This window comes from Coregonus clupeaformis, chromosome 19 (assembly GCF_020615455.1).
Source record: "Coregonus clupeaformis isolate EN_2021a chromosome 19, ASM2061545v1, whole genome shotgun sequence".
Classification (NCBI taxonomy): Eukaryota; Metazoa; Chordata; class Actinopteri; order Salmoniformes; family Salmonidae; genus Coregonus; species Coregonus clupeaformis.
The window spans coordinates 16,355,544-16,369,173 of NC_059210.1; the positions used below are offsets into that span (position 1 = coordinate 16,355,544).

At 42.8% G+C, this 13,630-nt stretch overlaps 1 protein-coding gene across 1 annotated transcript in view; it reads left to right on the forward strand.

Moving 5' to 3' along the window:
• Positions 1-13,630, forward strand: part of brsk2a (BR serine/threonine kinase 2a) — a 616,067-nt gene that overhangs the window by 395,843 nt on the left and 206,594 nt on the right. Inside the window, exon 3 of the mRNA XM_045227105.1 lies at positions 11,285-11,370. Coding sequence (XP_045083040.1) covers positions 11,285-11,370 — 86 coding nt within the window. The remainder of the gene's footprint in view (positions 1-11,284; positions 11,371-13,630) is intronic.

Here is a 13,630-nt window from a genome sequence, read left to right on the forward strand (position 1 = left end):
ACTTCTTCAAGTCCTCTTCTGATAAAGGCTCCTCCACTAGCACCATGTTGCCCCCATACATAACGCTATCTGCAGTGGTAGAATTCTCTTCAGCCATATTCCCTCAATAGGCTAACACAATATCTATATTTCAATATGCAACCATGAACATGGATCAATAAGCACACCAGTGTGCTGCACTCCTTTAACAGTGTCACTATATCATTAATCTTCACACTTCAATCAATTAGGCAATGGAGATTGGAAATCGGGTTCTGTGCATTCAATCCTTTGTCCAAATAAGTCACTCCAATAGCAAACTTTCCATTACTTTGAATATTAAATGTAGCCATACACTTGAATGTACCCATGAATCAATCCAAAAGTTGTGCGCTTGTTAGGCTACTTTACATACCCAAGTGCATATTTTCTACACTGTAGTCTTGAGGCTGCGCGAGTCCTTTGTTCCTTGGTTACGCTTCTTTCCAAACAATCCAGTTTTTCAATTCCAATGAAGTCTTTTCCAGCAAAGTCTTTTGACTAAATGTAGTGGCTAAATTTCCCAACATAATTGTCCCATTACAATTTCCATTATAATCATTTAGCCACAATGGAGAGGGGTGAAATGTTAGTCTTGACGCGTACAAATCCAATGTCCAGAGTTTGATTCAAGTTGAAAAAGAATAATACATTTATTTGTCGTTCTTCTGGATACAAAAATGTAAATAATTCTACCAAAACGAATTATGGTCATTATAACTAAAGAAACAAACAGTGTAAGGGTTGGTATGAGGTGTGACCCAGGTGTGGTGCAGGATAGACATTAGGCAGTAGGCAAAGATGGCGAAACAAGGATCTTTACTGGTGGTCCCATAGCCAGGATACAAAATAACGATGATTCAACCCTATACACTTCAGCAACCACAGCTAGTGAAATCACTGCAACTCTAAACAGAGAGTTGCAGTTAGTTTTAGAATGGGTGGCTAGTAATAAACTAGTCCTGAACATCTCTACAACTAAGAGCATTGTGTTTCGTACAAATCATTCCCTAAGTTCTAGACCTCAGCTGAATCTGATAATGAATAATGTGGCTGTTGAGCAAGTTGAGGAGACTCAATTACTTGGTGTTACCCTGGATTGTAAACTTTCATGGACAAAACATATTGGTTCAATGGTTGTGAAGATGGGGAGAGGTATGTCAGCGATAAAGAGCTGCTCTGCTTTTTTGACACCACACTCCATAAAGCAAGTCCAGCAGGCTCTAGTTTGATTCTATCTTGATTATTGCCCAGTCATATGGTCAGGTGGTGCAAATAAGGACCTAGAAAAACTGCAGCTGGCCCAGAACAGAGTGGCACATCTTGCTCTTCACTGTAATCAGAAGGCTAACATCAATACTATGCATGCCATTCTCTCGTGGCTAAAAGTAGAGGAGAGGACTGACTGCATCACTTCTTGTTTTTATAAGATACATTCATGTGTTGGAAATTCCAAATTGTTTGCATAGTCAACCTACACACAGCACGGACACACACACTTACCCCACCAGACATGCCACCAGGGGTATTTTCACAGTCTCCAAATCCAGTTCAAATTCAAGAAAATGTACAGTATTATATAGAGCCATGATTGCATGGAACTCCCTTCCATCAAATATTGCTCAATTGAACAGCAAGCCTGGTTTAAAAAAATAGATAGAACAAAACCTCACAGCACATCACCTCTCCCCTATTTGACATAGATATTGTGTGTATGTACTGATATGTAGGCTATGTGTGATGTTTTAAATGTATGTAGTTATGTCCTTGAGCTGTTGTTGTCTATTAATGTCCTGTATTATTTCATGTTTTGTGTGGACCCTAGGAAGAGTAGCTGCTGCTATCACAACAGCTAATGGGGATCCTAATAAAATACCCCAAATACCAAACATGCTGTTTCTAATGTAAGAGCCAGGTTGAGAGAGCTGCTATATTGGAGCTGCATGTTGGTGTTACATTAACCAACTCACTCTGGGATTCAATACACACTTCACAACACTGAGATCCTTTTAAATCACACATTTGTTCATTCATTTATGATTTATATTTGAGTTCTATATGTAATTCTATGCTTCACAACAACACAAAGTACTGGCCGAAGTCCCTGAGTGGTAGTGTCAGTACTTCAGGGTCATGTACGATTAGCCGCCACCACCATTTCCTCTGCCACAGACACAGACCATTCCAGTTATCAGCTCATCCATTCATAGACCAGCAACTGTGTAGGAAGCATCCAGCCATCGACCATGCTGGCTTAATTTCCCCAAGCATGGAGCCAAGGGGTCCATTGCAGTTTCCGGCCCATTGATTAATTTAGTGAGACAGGATATGACACTGATAGCAGAGCCCCCTAGCTGACCAATGCCAATCAGTTATTCCACAGCCAGGCTTCCTCCACTGACCTCCATGGCTAATGATGGCCATTAGATAATGATAACCACGCTAATCGACAAGACAAATTATCTCCCTGTCAAATAACCAATTTGGATTAGTGTCAGTCTCACCCCTCTGCTGACCTTGGGGTTTCTGGCGGGCGGGAAGAAAGAGTTGAGGTTTTTATTTTCCTTCTCTCTCTCTCTCTCGCTCTCTCCCTCTCTCTCTCACCCTCTCTCACCCTCTCTCACCCTCTGGCCGGGTTACTTCCCCTCCCTCTCTGTTGTAGTTGGAAATTAGGTGTATATTGCGGTCCATTAGATATATGACGGTCCGTTGTTACATTAGTGGTAATTATCAGAGTTGACCAGCGAGAGTGGCAACAGAGGTGAGAACCACCCTCCTGGTTTTTAATGGTACTTTTCAGTTGATTACCCCCATGCCCAACTTTTGTTACTCTTGTTTACTCTCTCTCTCTCTAACCCCCCCCCCCTCTCTCTCGCCATCCCTCACCTTTCTTTGTCTCTTTCTCCAATCGCCCACCTCCCCTACTATCGCTCACCTTCTCTCTCTCTCTCTTTCTTTCTCTTTCTTGTTCTCGCTCGCTCTCTCTCTCCTTGTTTTACCCCTTTCACCTTTTCTCTTTCCCTTCCCCCCTCTCTCTCACCTTCCCTCCAAATCCTCCCTATCCTCACCCCCTCCTCCCCCTCTCTCACGTCGGAGCATGGCCAAGTGGCCCTGCAATAAAGCCTTAATTAAGTGCTATGGAGAGGAGGTTGGAAGGGTGTAACACACACAGATGTAGAAGTTAAAGAGAGTGGTGGTGGGCTGTATACAGGAGGGAGGGCGAGTGGGAGGGAGGGTGGGTGGGAGGTAAGGAGGAATGAAGCATGGACAGGAAGGAGGAAGAGAGGGAGGGAGCGAGAGAGAGACACAGTGGGAGGGTGGGATGGTGGGACGGACAGAGGGAGAGAGAGAGAGTGCGCTACATTTTAGAAAGTGGGTCGCCACTATAGTACTTTGGATGGAGAGGTGGTAGAGGAGAAGGGTTGTGGGAAGATGAGGGATGGAAGAAGAGCTCAGAGTTAATGGCCAACAATGTTTTTTTTTTCCCAACAGAAGCCATTTTCAACACCATCCATTGAGTTACTGGTCTCCTGGTAAGAGGCAAAAGCTCTTACGCAGAAAAGAGTGAGATGGAGAGCCATGGTGGACTCCCTATGCTGCTAAGGGATCTGAGAGTACTAATAAAACCTTGACGTACATTTGAGCATTAGCGCCTAAGGCCGGGATCATGTAGCAACAGAATGGAAAATGTAGAGTGTAGTATAAGGGAGTGTCCCAAATGGCCCCTTATTTTATTGTACACTATTTTTGACTAGCGGTCATTGGAAATAGGGAATAGAGTGCCATTCAGGACGCAGATATGTTACATTAAGGCGTTGCTTACTTCTCTCATTTCAATTAACTGAAACGGCGAAGCTGTTCGGCTTAAGCTAAGCAGTCTATTTCTCCGACAGCTCATCTTTCACAGTCATAAAAGAGTGGGGAACCAAGTGTTACAGGGAGCTAATACTCACACTACACCCCAGCCTCAGGTGGGGAAGGGCAAGGTGTAGCGCTGCTGATAGAGCCCATTAGCAACAGGATTAGCCCTGATTAGCCTAGCCCAAATTCCCACTGATACGGCATGAGTCCAATAAGTGACACCACTTTCGCAAGATGTTCGCAAAAGCTGGCTTCCTATTGTCCTGAATGGCTTCCTATCCTTGTACTGGTTGTTGTTTTTCCCTCACCTGCACTAATAACTATAGAAATGTCCATGAAGTCAACTGTGTGACACAAAGTGAAGGCAACGTTGCAGGGGAGAGGCAGAGTGAAAATGACAGCAGAGATAGAAAAAGGGGCATGGACAGCAGCACAGCATGAAACTATCCTTCTTTCCCTTCCCCTACCTTAAACCTGTATCAGAGAAGCAGGAGAGTAGGATAAGCAAGGGGGAGAGGATGGAAGATGAGGAGGGGATGAGAAACAAGGGGACTAGGAGAGAAGGGAGGGGTACACAGGGCAGAGGGGAGACAACTAGAGGGTAGTAATGGAGAGACGAAGGGAGGGGAGGCGAGGGAGCACCAAAGCAGGGTCATAGGGTCACAGAGGCGAGGGGTGAGTAGGCGAAAGGCCAAAGATGCGAGGGGAGCGTTCCAAATCCGTCCGGCTCTGTGCTTCCATGCTGATCGCCCATGGCAGGTGCACACGCTGCCTCCGCCCTCACCCTTCTGAAACGCTGACACAAATCTGACTTGAGCACCGCGGTTACAGCGGAAGCAAATTCAGCCGCCTCCAAATCCAGCCCATGTCTCCAAGACTTCGCTTTGCAAGTAATAATGACCAAATAACCAAACACAAGCATTTCTGCTTCTACACTGCTGTCAACTTTCTCCTCATGTTCCATGAAGTTCTTCTTTGTTGTTTGTACAGAGTTTGTCTCCTGTAGTGTACAAGGAATAGCCTGCTTGGAGGTTTGACGAGGTTGAATAGACCTAGGTGGACATCTGGACCTCTCTTCAGCCATAGCCTGTACTATACATAAACAGTTTGATTATGGTGGAGCATTGAGTTAAGAATCTACTGGGTGCTTTGTGTTTTGGTTTGTTTGACCTGCATTTGCAAATGTATTAGACAGCATAGTCAGAAATGTGAGAGTGTGGAGGGATAGACAGAAGAGAAGGGCTGAGACAGGATCTGTACCCACGTCGCCACTGGTAAGTAATGTGTTCTGGAGTCGATGGGGCTAACCGCTACATCAGACTCTGGCACATTTGCACAATTGCCGTTCAGCTACCTTTCAGTTTCAGTTAAATCGAACCAACAGAAGATTTGTTTGGGCAAGGGATATTTCAGGAACTCCTGCGTTGTCGTTTTGTGTGGAAGACCGCAGCGTTGTCACATAGATGTGCTTCTACATCTGCATTGCTTGCTGTTTGGGGTTTTAGGCTGGGTTTCTGTATAGCACTTTGTGACATCTGCTGATGTAAAAAGGGCTTTATGAATTACATTTGATTGATTGATTGACATAACATGAGCTAACTCCCAAGATTTGTTTCGACAGAGGTTATTTGAGTAACCCCTGTATTATCGCTTCGTGCAGGAGACCTTGTGACATAAGACAAACTAACTCTCTTTGTCTCTTTACTCTTTAACTCCACTGTCAACACCACTTTTATGTTTGATGCCGTTCAAGCCATTAGCCTACAATGAGCCTGTCTTTCCCATTTCTCCCAACACCAGCCTCCACAGGTACACCACAGTTCCCTATTTCCCGTTTTAATTAAGGCTGCGGATCTGTAGGTAACCGCCCTGTACTGGATCTCTTTTCCCCAGAGCTGAAGATCCAAATCATGTTCTGTGCATGTTTCTTTACCTCTACTTTATGCACACATTTTTATGGTCACCCTCCATTCACATTTCCCACTGTCAATCGTAAATTATAATTAGTCAAGTTTTACTGGTGAAACGTTCATACAGTATCTGCATGACAACCATTTGATCTCAATCAGTTTCATGTGGATATGCATTTAGATCGTCTTGAGATCTTTTCCGTGACACAAAGGTGTGGGAAAATATTAGTTGTGTTGTACTCTGTTATATTATATTCTTACTATAAAATATGTGTGTGTGGACTGTGATCGGGTAGGTGTGTCTTGTCTGTTTAATGAACAAAATAACAAACTATTGATTTCATTTGGATGGTGCAGCCATGGCTGCACTGACCCATAACATAGGCGTAATTGGTCCTCTGTAGCTCAGCTGGTAGAGCACGGCGCTTGTAACGCCAAGGTAGTGGGTTCGATCCCCGGGACCACCCATACACAAAAATGTATGCACGCATGACTGTAAGTCGCTTTGGATAAAAGCGTCTGCTAAATGGCATATTATATTATTATTATAATTAAACTCAGAAATGATGCTCTTCTATTGTTTTGAAAATACATTTTTGTAGTCTTATAAAGTTTCTTAGGACTTGCCTAAACGAATGAATGGATTTATTTTTGATGGTGTATATTTTCAATGGATTTATTAAAATAGACGCCCACCCACATCTGCACACATCTAGGTCTACTAAGCTACCACTCATCCCCGACATGCATGTGCACGTGAGGTAGAAAAGGCATATGCAGGCAAAAATTTGCTAAAAATTAGCATGTTTGTAAGGGGTTCATATAAACATTGCCCTTTTTTTTTTTTACAGGCAAAATACCATCAATTCTATGTGGAAGCCAGCGCCGTTTAAGATGAGGAAGGACTATTTTTATTTTCATGAGCATGGCCTTATTTCTATTACAGCATATTGGATGACTCTCATTCATATTCCATTCACCCAGTTCAATGTAACAGTGATAGGTTTAGGCTACTTCATGATACTCTAATTTTCCCTATACCCATCATGAGGTTGCTACAACCTAGCTTATGAATGAAAGTTTACAACGTAGGTTCACACAGGTCGAGAGACAAATTTGAGGTGACAGACAGTGACATTCAATGCCGCCTTGCACACTCGTGCCTGCATCTAGCTGATATAGGGTGTAATCATTAGTCCAACAGTTGTTTATCCCCGTTTTGTTCAGTTTGCTTCCGTTTAAGAAACGTTTTTCAACAGAATCGGCGGAATGAATACACCCCTGATCACGCATAAACAGAGTTCACTCTCATAACAGCCATGTTGTATTCCTTCGCTTGTGGACTTCAATGCACAACACATCAGCTGTATGTGACCAGGCAAAAAAAAACTTTCCAAGCCAAACCGCTACACACAGCCTACATCGTTGTCACCATTTAGCTAAAGTAGCGTCATAGTCAGCATAGCTAATAGAACTAACGCGTTAGTAAATCCGCTACAATCATGCAGTAACGTTAGTGTACAGCCAGTAAGCACTGGCAATACATTTGTAATACCAAAAGTTTACCTTTTGGTTGTGTTGGAAAGTCATAGCCAGCTAGTTAACATAGCATCCCTCTTTTTGAGCAGGGTGTTTCAGTAGGCTAAACTAGCTAGCTGCATTTGCTAGCTAAGTAAGTGAAACTGAAAGTGAAAAAAAATAGCAATCCCTCTCTCTCTCTATTTCTTTCTTCCTTCTCCTTCATTTTGGAAGAAATTAATTTGTTCAAAGCTGTTCAACTATTGTCTTTCTCTCTCTTTGAGTCAACTACTCACCACATTTTATACACTGCAGTGCTAGCTAGCTGTAGCTTATGCTTTCAGTACTAGATTAATTATCTGATCCATTGATTGGGTGGACAACATGTCAGTTCATGCTGCAAGAGCTCTGATAGGCTGGAGGACGTCCTCCGAAAGTTGTCATAATAACTGTGTAAGTCTATGGAAGGGGGTGAGAACCATGAGCCTCCTAGGTTTTGTATTGAAGTCAATTTACCCAGAGGAGGACGGAAGCTAGCTGTCCTCCGGCTACACCATGGTGCTACCCTACAGAGTGCTGTTGAGGCTACTGTAGACCTTCTTAGCAAAATAGTGTGTTTTCATCAGTTATTTAGTGACGTGATTATATTTAGTATGGTTTTATCTAAAAATGATAACCTTTTTAATGTTTTACAACTTGAATTTTTATGAAAATCACTGAGGAGAATGGTCCTCCCCTTCCTCCTCTGAGGAGCCTCCACTAGTGGAAGCAGTACTACAGTGTTGTTTTGACTTATGTAGAGTGAGTACATTTTTGAGCAGATGGTGTTAACAAACTGTAGCATACCTGTGTTTAGTTTCAATGAAATCACATACAGTGTTTTGCCTAGTCATGCATGCTTTTTTGGGTCTTACAGTTTAACGTTATACTATGCTATTATATTTGGTTATGTTATGTAGAATACTATCATTATTTGATCTTGCAGACATTGATTCAGCTTTGATCTAATTTTATTAAACAAGCACCATTCGCCAGATTAGCCTGTTCTCTGAGCAGCCACACTAGTATAGCAAAGACTGTGAGTAAAGTAGAGAATCCCACACATGCACAGAAGCTGTCGGGAAGAGGGGTGCAGAGAAGTCGGATCCACAGCCACTCCGTTTAATAAAATAGTTATGTTTTCTAACCTGGTGGCCTCTATCTGCCATTTCCCAGCCTCTTTTGTCAGCTGATTGTGTATGCCAGTCAACCCTTTTCTCTGATCCTTGAACAGTCTTTAAAACTCTGCTCTGTGGCGCTGTGCCCTGTTTAGCTGACCTAAGGCCAGTTTTAGCTACAGCATTATCTCTGTTCAAACATATGGTTTGATATGCCAGTCAGCCCATTCCCATGTAGCTCTGTGTCCTACTCACATGATCCTGGAACAGCCCTTAAAGTAGCCCTCCAGCAGTGGTGTAGCTCAGTTTTGCGCAAGGTCCGAGCAACCCCCCCCACCCCCTCCCCCCCAATCTCATTTCGATTTACACATTTTGCCATGAGGCTGAAAGAAAAAGTTGCTGTTTTAGAGCTAATTTCCTGCTATTCTACACATTTTGACATGAGGGTGAGAGAACATTATGCAGTTTTAAAGCTAATTTCGTGTGCTACACCAGTGCCTTCCAAGATCCTTTTCACCTCTCTATTACGTGATTTAACTGACAATAGCACCTTGCGGTAGGTACAAGGTCAATCATTACGTGGCACAAGTGAGCGGTGGGCGTATACATGAGCCTTTGTTTCCACTGGCCACTGGATTTGCGAAAACACAACACCCGTGGAACCATGGTACACACAGACCATAGTGACAGCAAGAGCAGCTTTGTGTCTGACTACATCCCTGAGAGAAACTCACTTCCCTTGGAAGGTGAGGAGAGAGTCAACAGATCCAACCTTATATGTCCGAGCCGTTGACTTCTATTGACGAAGAAGATAAGCAAAAGGACACCGAACCCTGTGGGCATATTAGGCTATAGCACACATTCATCTAGCCTAATCACCTGATATAGAATGGCGTTTTGCTTTCAGATTTCAAAAACAAGATTCAGAAAAGAACACTATAGGAAGCATAGCCTACTCACCAAACACGTCATATGTCTTGTGGTAAAAACTCAATCATCGTGCAATTGTCAATGTGGAATTATCAATTAATTTAGAAATGTCCAAAGAATAGGCCAAATCCAAACATGTCACAGATGAAAGTCCATTTAAGCAATGTTTTTAATTAGTTATATGAACTGTTTTTATTTTTATGGTACTTTGTCAAGTACTTTAGAAACTCAAAAATGAAAGAAAAGTAATTTCTCGAAAGATGTGCAGATGGAGAAATGGGCCCCATTTGGGGGGTTCTAAATGACGAACTGTTTGGACATTAATCATCGACAATGTGCATAACCTTCAGTGGCAGCAGAGGTGATTTCTCAGATTTGTTGAAATTACATAGTACATTTTAGAGCTATTGATTATGTCGTTTAAAAATATATTTATCTACTTTTTCATACTTTGGTACTATCATTAAAAGCCTGGCTACGCTACTGGTTACGGCCGATGACGTAACAAACAAATCACCTTTGTAGACCCTTCGTTTTGGCAGAGGTATTTTTAGAATGCGCAGATAAAGTAAAAAATAACTATTTTGCTCAAAGCATTTTATTTTATTTTATTAAGTGTGTATACATTACTGTATTTATACTTGGGGTATAGTTTTTCTACGGGAAAAGTAAAAAAATACCTGTGGCACTGTGCCCCCCTGTGCCTGTTCAGCTGATTTCAGAAACCAGTCTCTGTGCCCACTGACCTGAGAGCAGTGTTTAGGTGCAGTGTGAAATTAACCCTATAGGTGTGACCTGACTAGTGGATAATCTGGGATCAGAGACAGCAGAGCAGCAAAAGGATAGCTCGACACTATCCAGTGGAGCGATTAAGAAAGGGACTTTGTGGAGTTGGTAAAGTTTTCAGTAATGTGTTTACACTGAGTATACCAAACATTAGGAACACCTTCCTAATATTGAGTTGCACCCCCACCTTTTGCCTTCAGAACAGCCTCAATTTGTCGGGGCATGGACTCTAAAAGGTGTCGAAAGCGTTCCACAGGGATGTTGGCCCATGTTAACTCCAGTGCTTCCTACGGTTATGTCAAGTTGGCTGGATGTCCTTTGGGTGGTGGACCATTCTTGATACACACGGGAAACTGTTGAGTGTGAAAACCCAGCAGCATTGCAGTTCTTGACACAAACTGGGGTGCCTGGCGCCTTCTACCATACCCCGTTCAAAAGTACCTAAATCTTTTGTCTTGCCCATTCACCCTCTGAATGGCACACTTACACAATTCATGTCTCAATTGTCTCAAGGCTTAAAAATACTTATAACCTGTCTCCTCCCGTTCATCTACACTGATTGAAGTGGATTTAACAATTTACATCAATAAGGGATCATAGATTTCAGCCGGATTCACCTGTTCCTAATGTTTTGTACACTCAGTGTATATAGTCCTGACAACTTGTCTGTACCCTATAAACATACATATTATTTTTGTTTATGGTCAGGTGAACAGCTTTATTTGATGCTGTCAAGAAACAGTATCGCATAATGTCGGGTGAATTTCTCGACAGTTTCATAGCTTCCCGAAAATGTTTGTAGGCAATGGAGTAAAAATTATCTTAAAGGGATAGTTTTGCATCATCATCACCATTTTTGCTCTGTACTGAAAGTGCATGACTGGTGACAATTTTGGGGGGATTGTTTTAACAGTGGAGTAATAAACAGTGGACTATTAACTCAAATATCCCTTTAATGCTATGACGTTTTTGGGAAACTCATCTCTGGTACGAGTCATAATTCAGCTCTGATGATTACTGAAGCCTATGTGCTCAGTTGTCAGTCCCCTGTACAGGTTTGATGAGGATAAACTATTTTTTCTGATTTTTGTTTTTCTCTTACAGGTTGAGCGGGAAATAGCGATTCTGAAGCTCATAGAACACCCTCACGTTTTAAAGCTGCACGACGTCTACGAAAATAAGAAATACTTGTGAGTATCGTCATCGTCTCTATGAATTCAATCTAATTGTTATGTTCCTATATGGGGGAGGGTATTAGCATCTGAAGTCTACTTAGTGTCCAAATCGCTAATTGTATTGGTATTGTAATATTGAAGGTAACAGAAGTGATACACCACATGATACAATGATACACCGTGATACACCTCTTCATCCTTGAGAGTCAGGGGCTACTTCCTGTTTTACCAGCCAATGTGTCGGTCCCGGTCATCTGTAATAGTACTGGATATGACAGCGAATGACATTAACTGTATGTCTCCCCCAACACGTGACAGTCAATAACATCAAACCCTCTGAGTTTGACAGCCAAACAGCCAATTAGGGCTAACCCTTTCTGTTAGGCTCCGCCCTTAGAGATCAAAGCGAACCATCTGATTGGTTACAAGCAACACTGAATGTGACAGAATGGTTGATGGCCCATTAGCGTGAAGCTAGTCGTTTATACACGCTCGTTTGAGAGTTCGCTAATAGGGCCAGAAAGCCTCTATTATGTAAACACTAAGACGGCCTTATCAGAGTCTGCCTCAAAAATGGCACCCTATTCCCTATACAGTGCACTACTTTTGACCCGAATCCTATGAGCCCTGTTGAAAATAAGTGATCTTAATAGAGAAAAGAGTGCCATTTGCGACACAGTCCACGACGCCACTGCATTAGCGAACATTAGCCATGGAGAGTGACAGCCTCATCAGTCTGGGCCTGCAACATACACACACACACTCACACACATCCAATGCGTGCGAACGTGTGCATGCACAGACAAACACTAACACGTACACGCGCACACACATAAGCTAATATTAGCTATGGTGAGTGACAGGGCCATCAGTCTGGTGCTGTAGCTGTATTCTCCAGAGGACACCTCTGCGTCCCAAAAAGTAATTGCCCCCTTACACACAATAACTGACTGTACCACCTTTAGCTGCAATGACAGCAACCAAATGCTTCCTGTAGTTGTTGATCAGTCTCTCACATTGCTGTGGAGGAATTTTGGGCCACTCTTACGTGCAGAACAGCTTTAACTCAGCAACATTTGTGGGTTTTCAAGCATGAACTGCTCATTTCAAGTCCTGCCTCAACATCTCAATTGGGATTAGGTCTGGACTTCCAAAACTTCAAATGTGTTGCTTTTTAACCATTTTCATGTAGACTTGATTGTGTGTTTTGGATCATTGTCTTGCTGCATGACCCAGCTGCGCTTCAGCTTCAGCTCACAGATGGATGGCCTGACATTTTCCTGTAGAATTCTTTGATACAGAGCATAATTAATGGTTCCTTCTATTAAGGCAAGTATTCCAGGTCCTGAGGCGGCAGGTAGCTTAGTGGTTAAGAGCGTTGTGCCAGTAACCGAAAGGTTGCTGGTTCTAATCCCCAAGCTGACTAGGTGAAAAATCTGTCGATGTGCCCTTGAGCAAGGCACTTAACCCTAATTGCTCCTGTAAGTCAGAGCGTCTGCTAAATGACTTAAATGTAAATGAGGCAGCAAATCATCACTACCATCACCATGCTTGACCTTTGGGATAAGGTTCTTACTGTGGAATGAGGTGTTTGGTTTTCACCAGGCATAATGGGGACCCATGTTGACCAAAAAGTTGACTCAAGTTTGACAAAAAGCACTTGGAAGCACCTGGATGATCATCAAGACTCTTGGAAGAATGTTCTATGGACACATGAATCTATGCAATAATATTACATTTTTTATTTTAGTATTAAAGATACCCTGCATTGAATAAAGATGTATACATGGAGAAAATTTAACCTCCACCTCTCAAGACTGAGGGTACGTCCCAAATGGCAACCTATTATCTACATCAGGGTTTCCCAAACTCTGTCTGACTTTAATATTAATACAGTATATACATATGAGATAATGCATGTGTTCCATTTCTTAAAGTGGCCACGGATTTCTAGTCTATGTCTATAGGCAGCAGCCTCTAATGTGCTAGTGATGGCTGTTTAACAGTCTGATGGCCTTGACATAGAAGCTGTTTTTCAGTCTCTCGGTCCCAGCTTCGATGCACCTGTACTGACCTCGCCTTCTGGATGATAGTGCGGTGAACAGGCAGTGGCTCGGGGTGGTTAATGTCCTTGATGATCTTTTTGACCTTCCTGTTACATCGGGTGCTGTAGGTGTCCTGAAGGGCGGGTAGTTTGCCCCCGGGAATGCTTTGTGCAGACCGCACCACCCTCTGGAGAGCCTTGCGGCTGCGGGCGGTGGAGTTGCCGTACCAG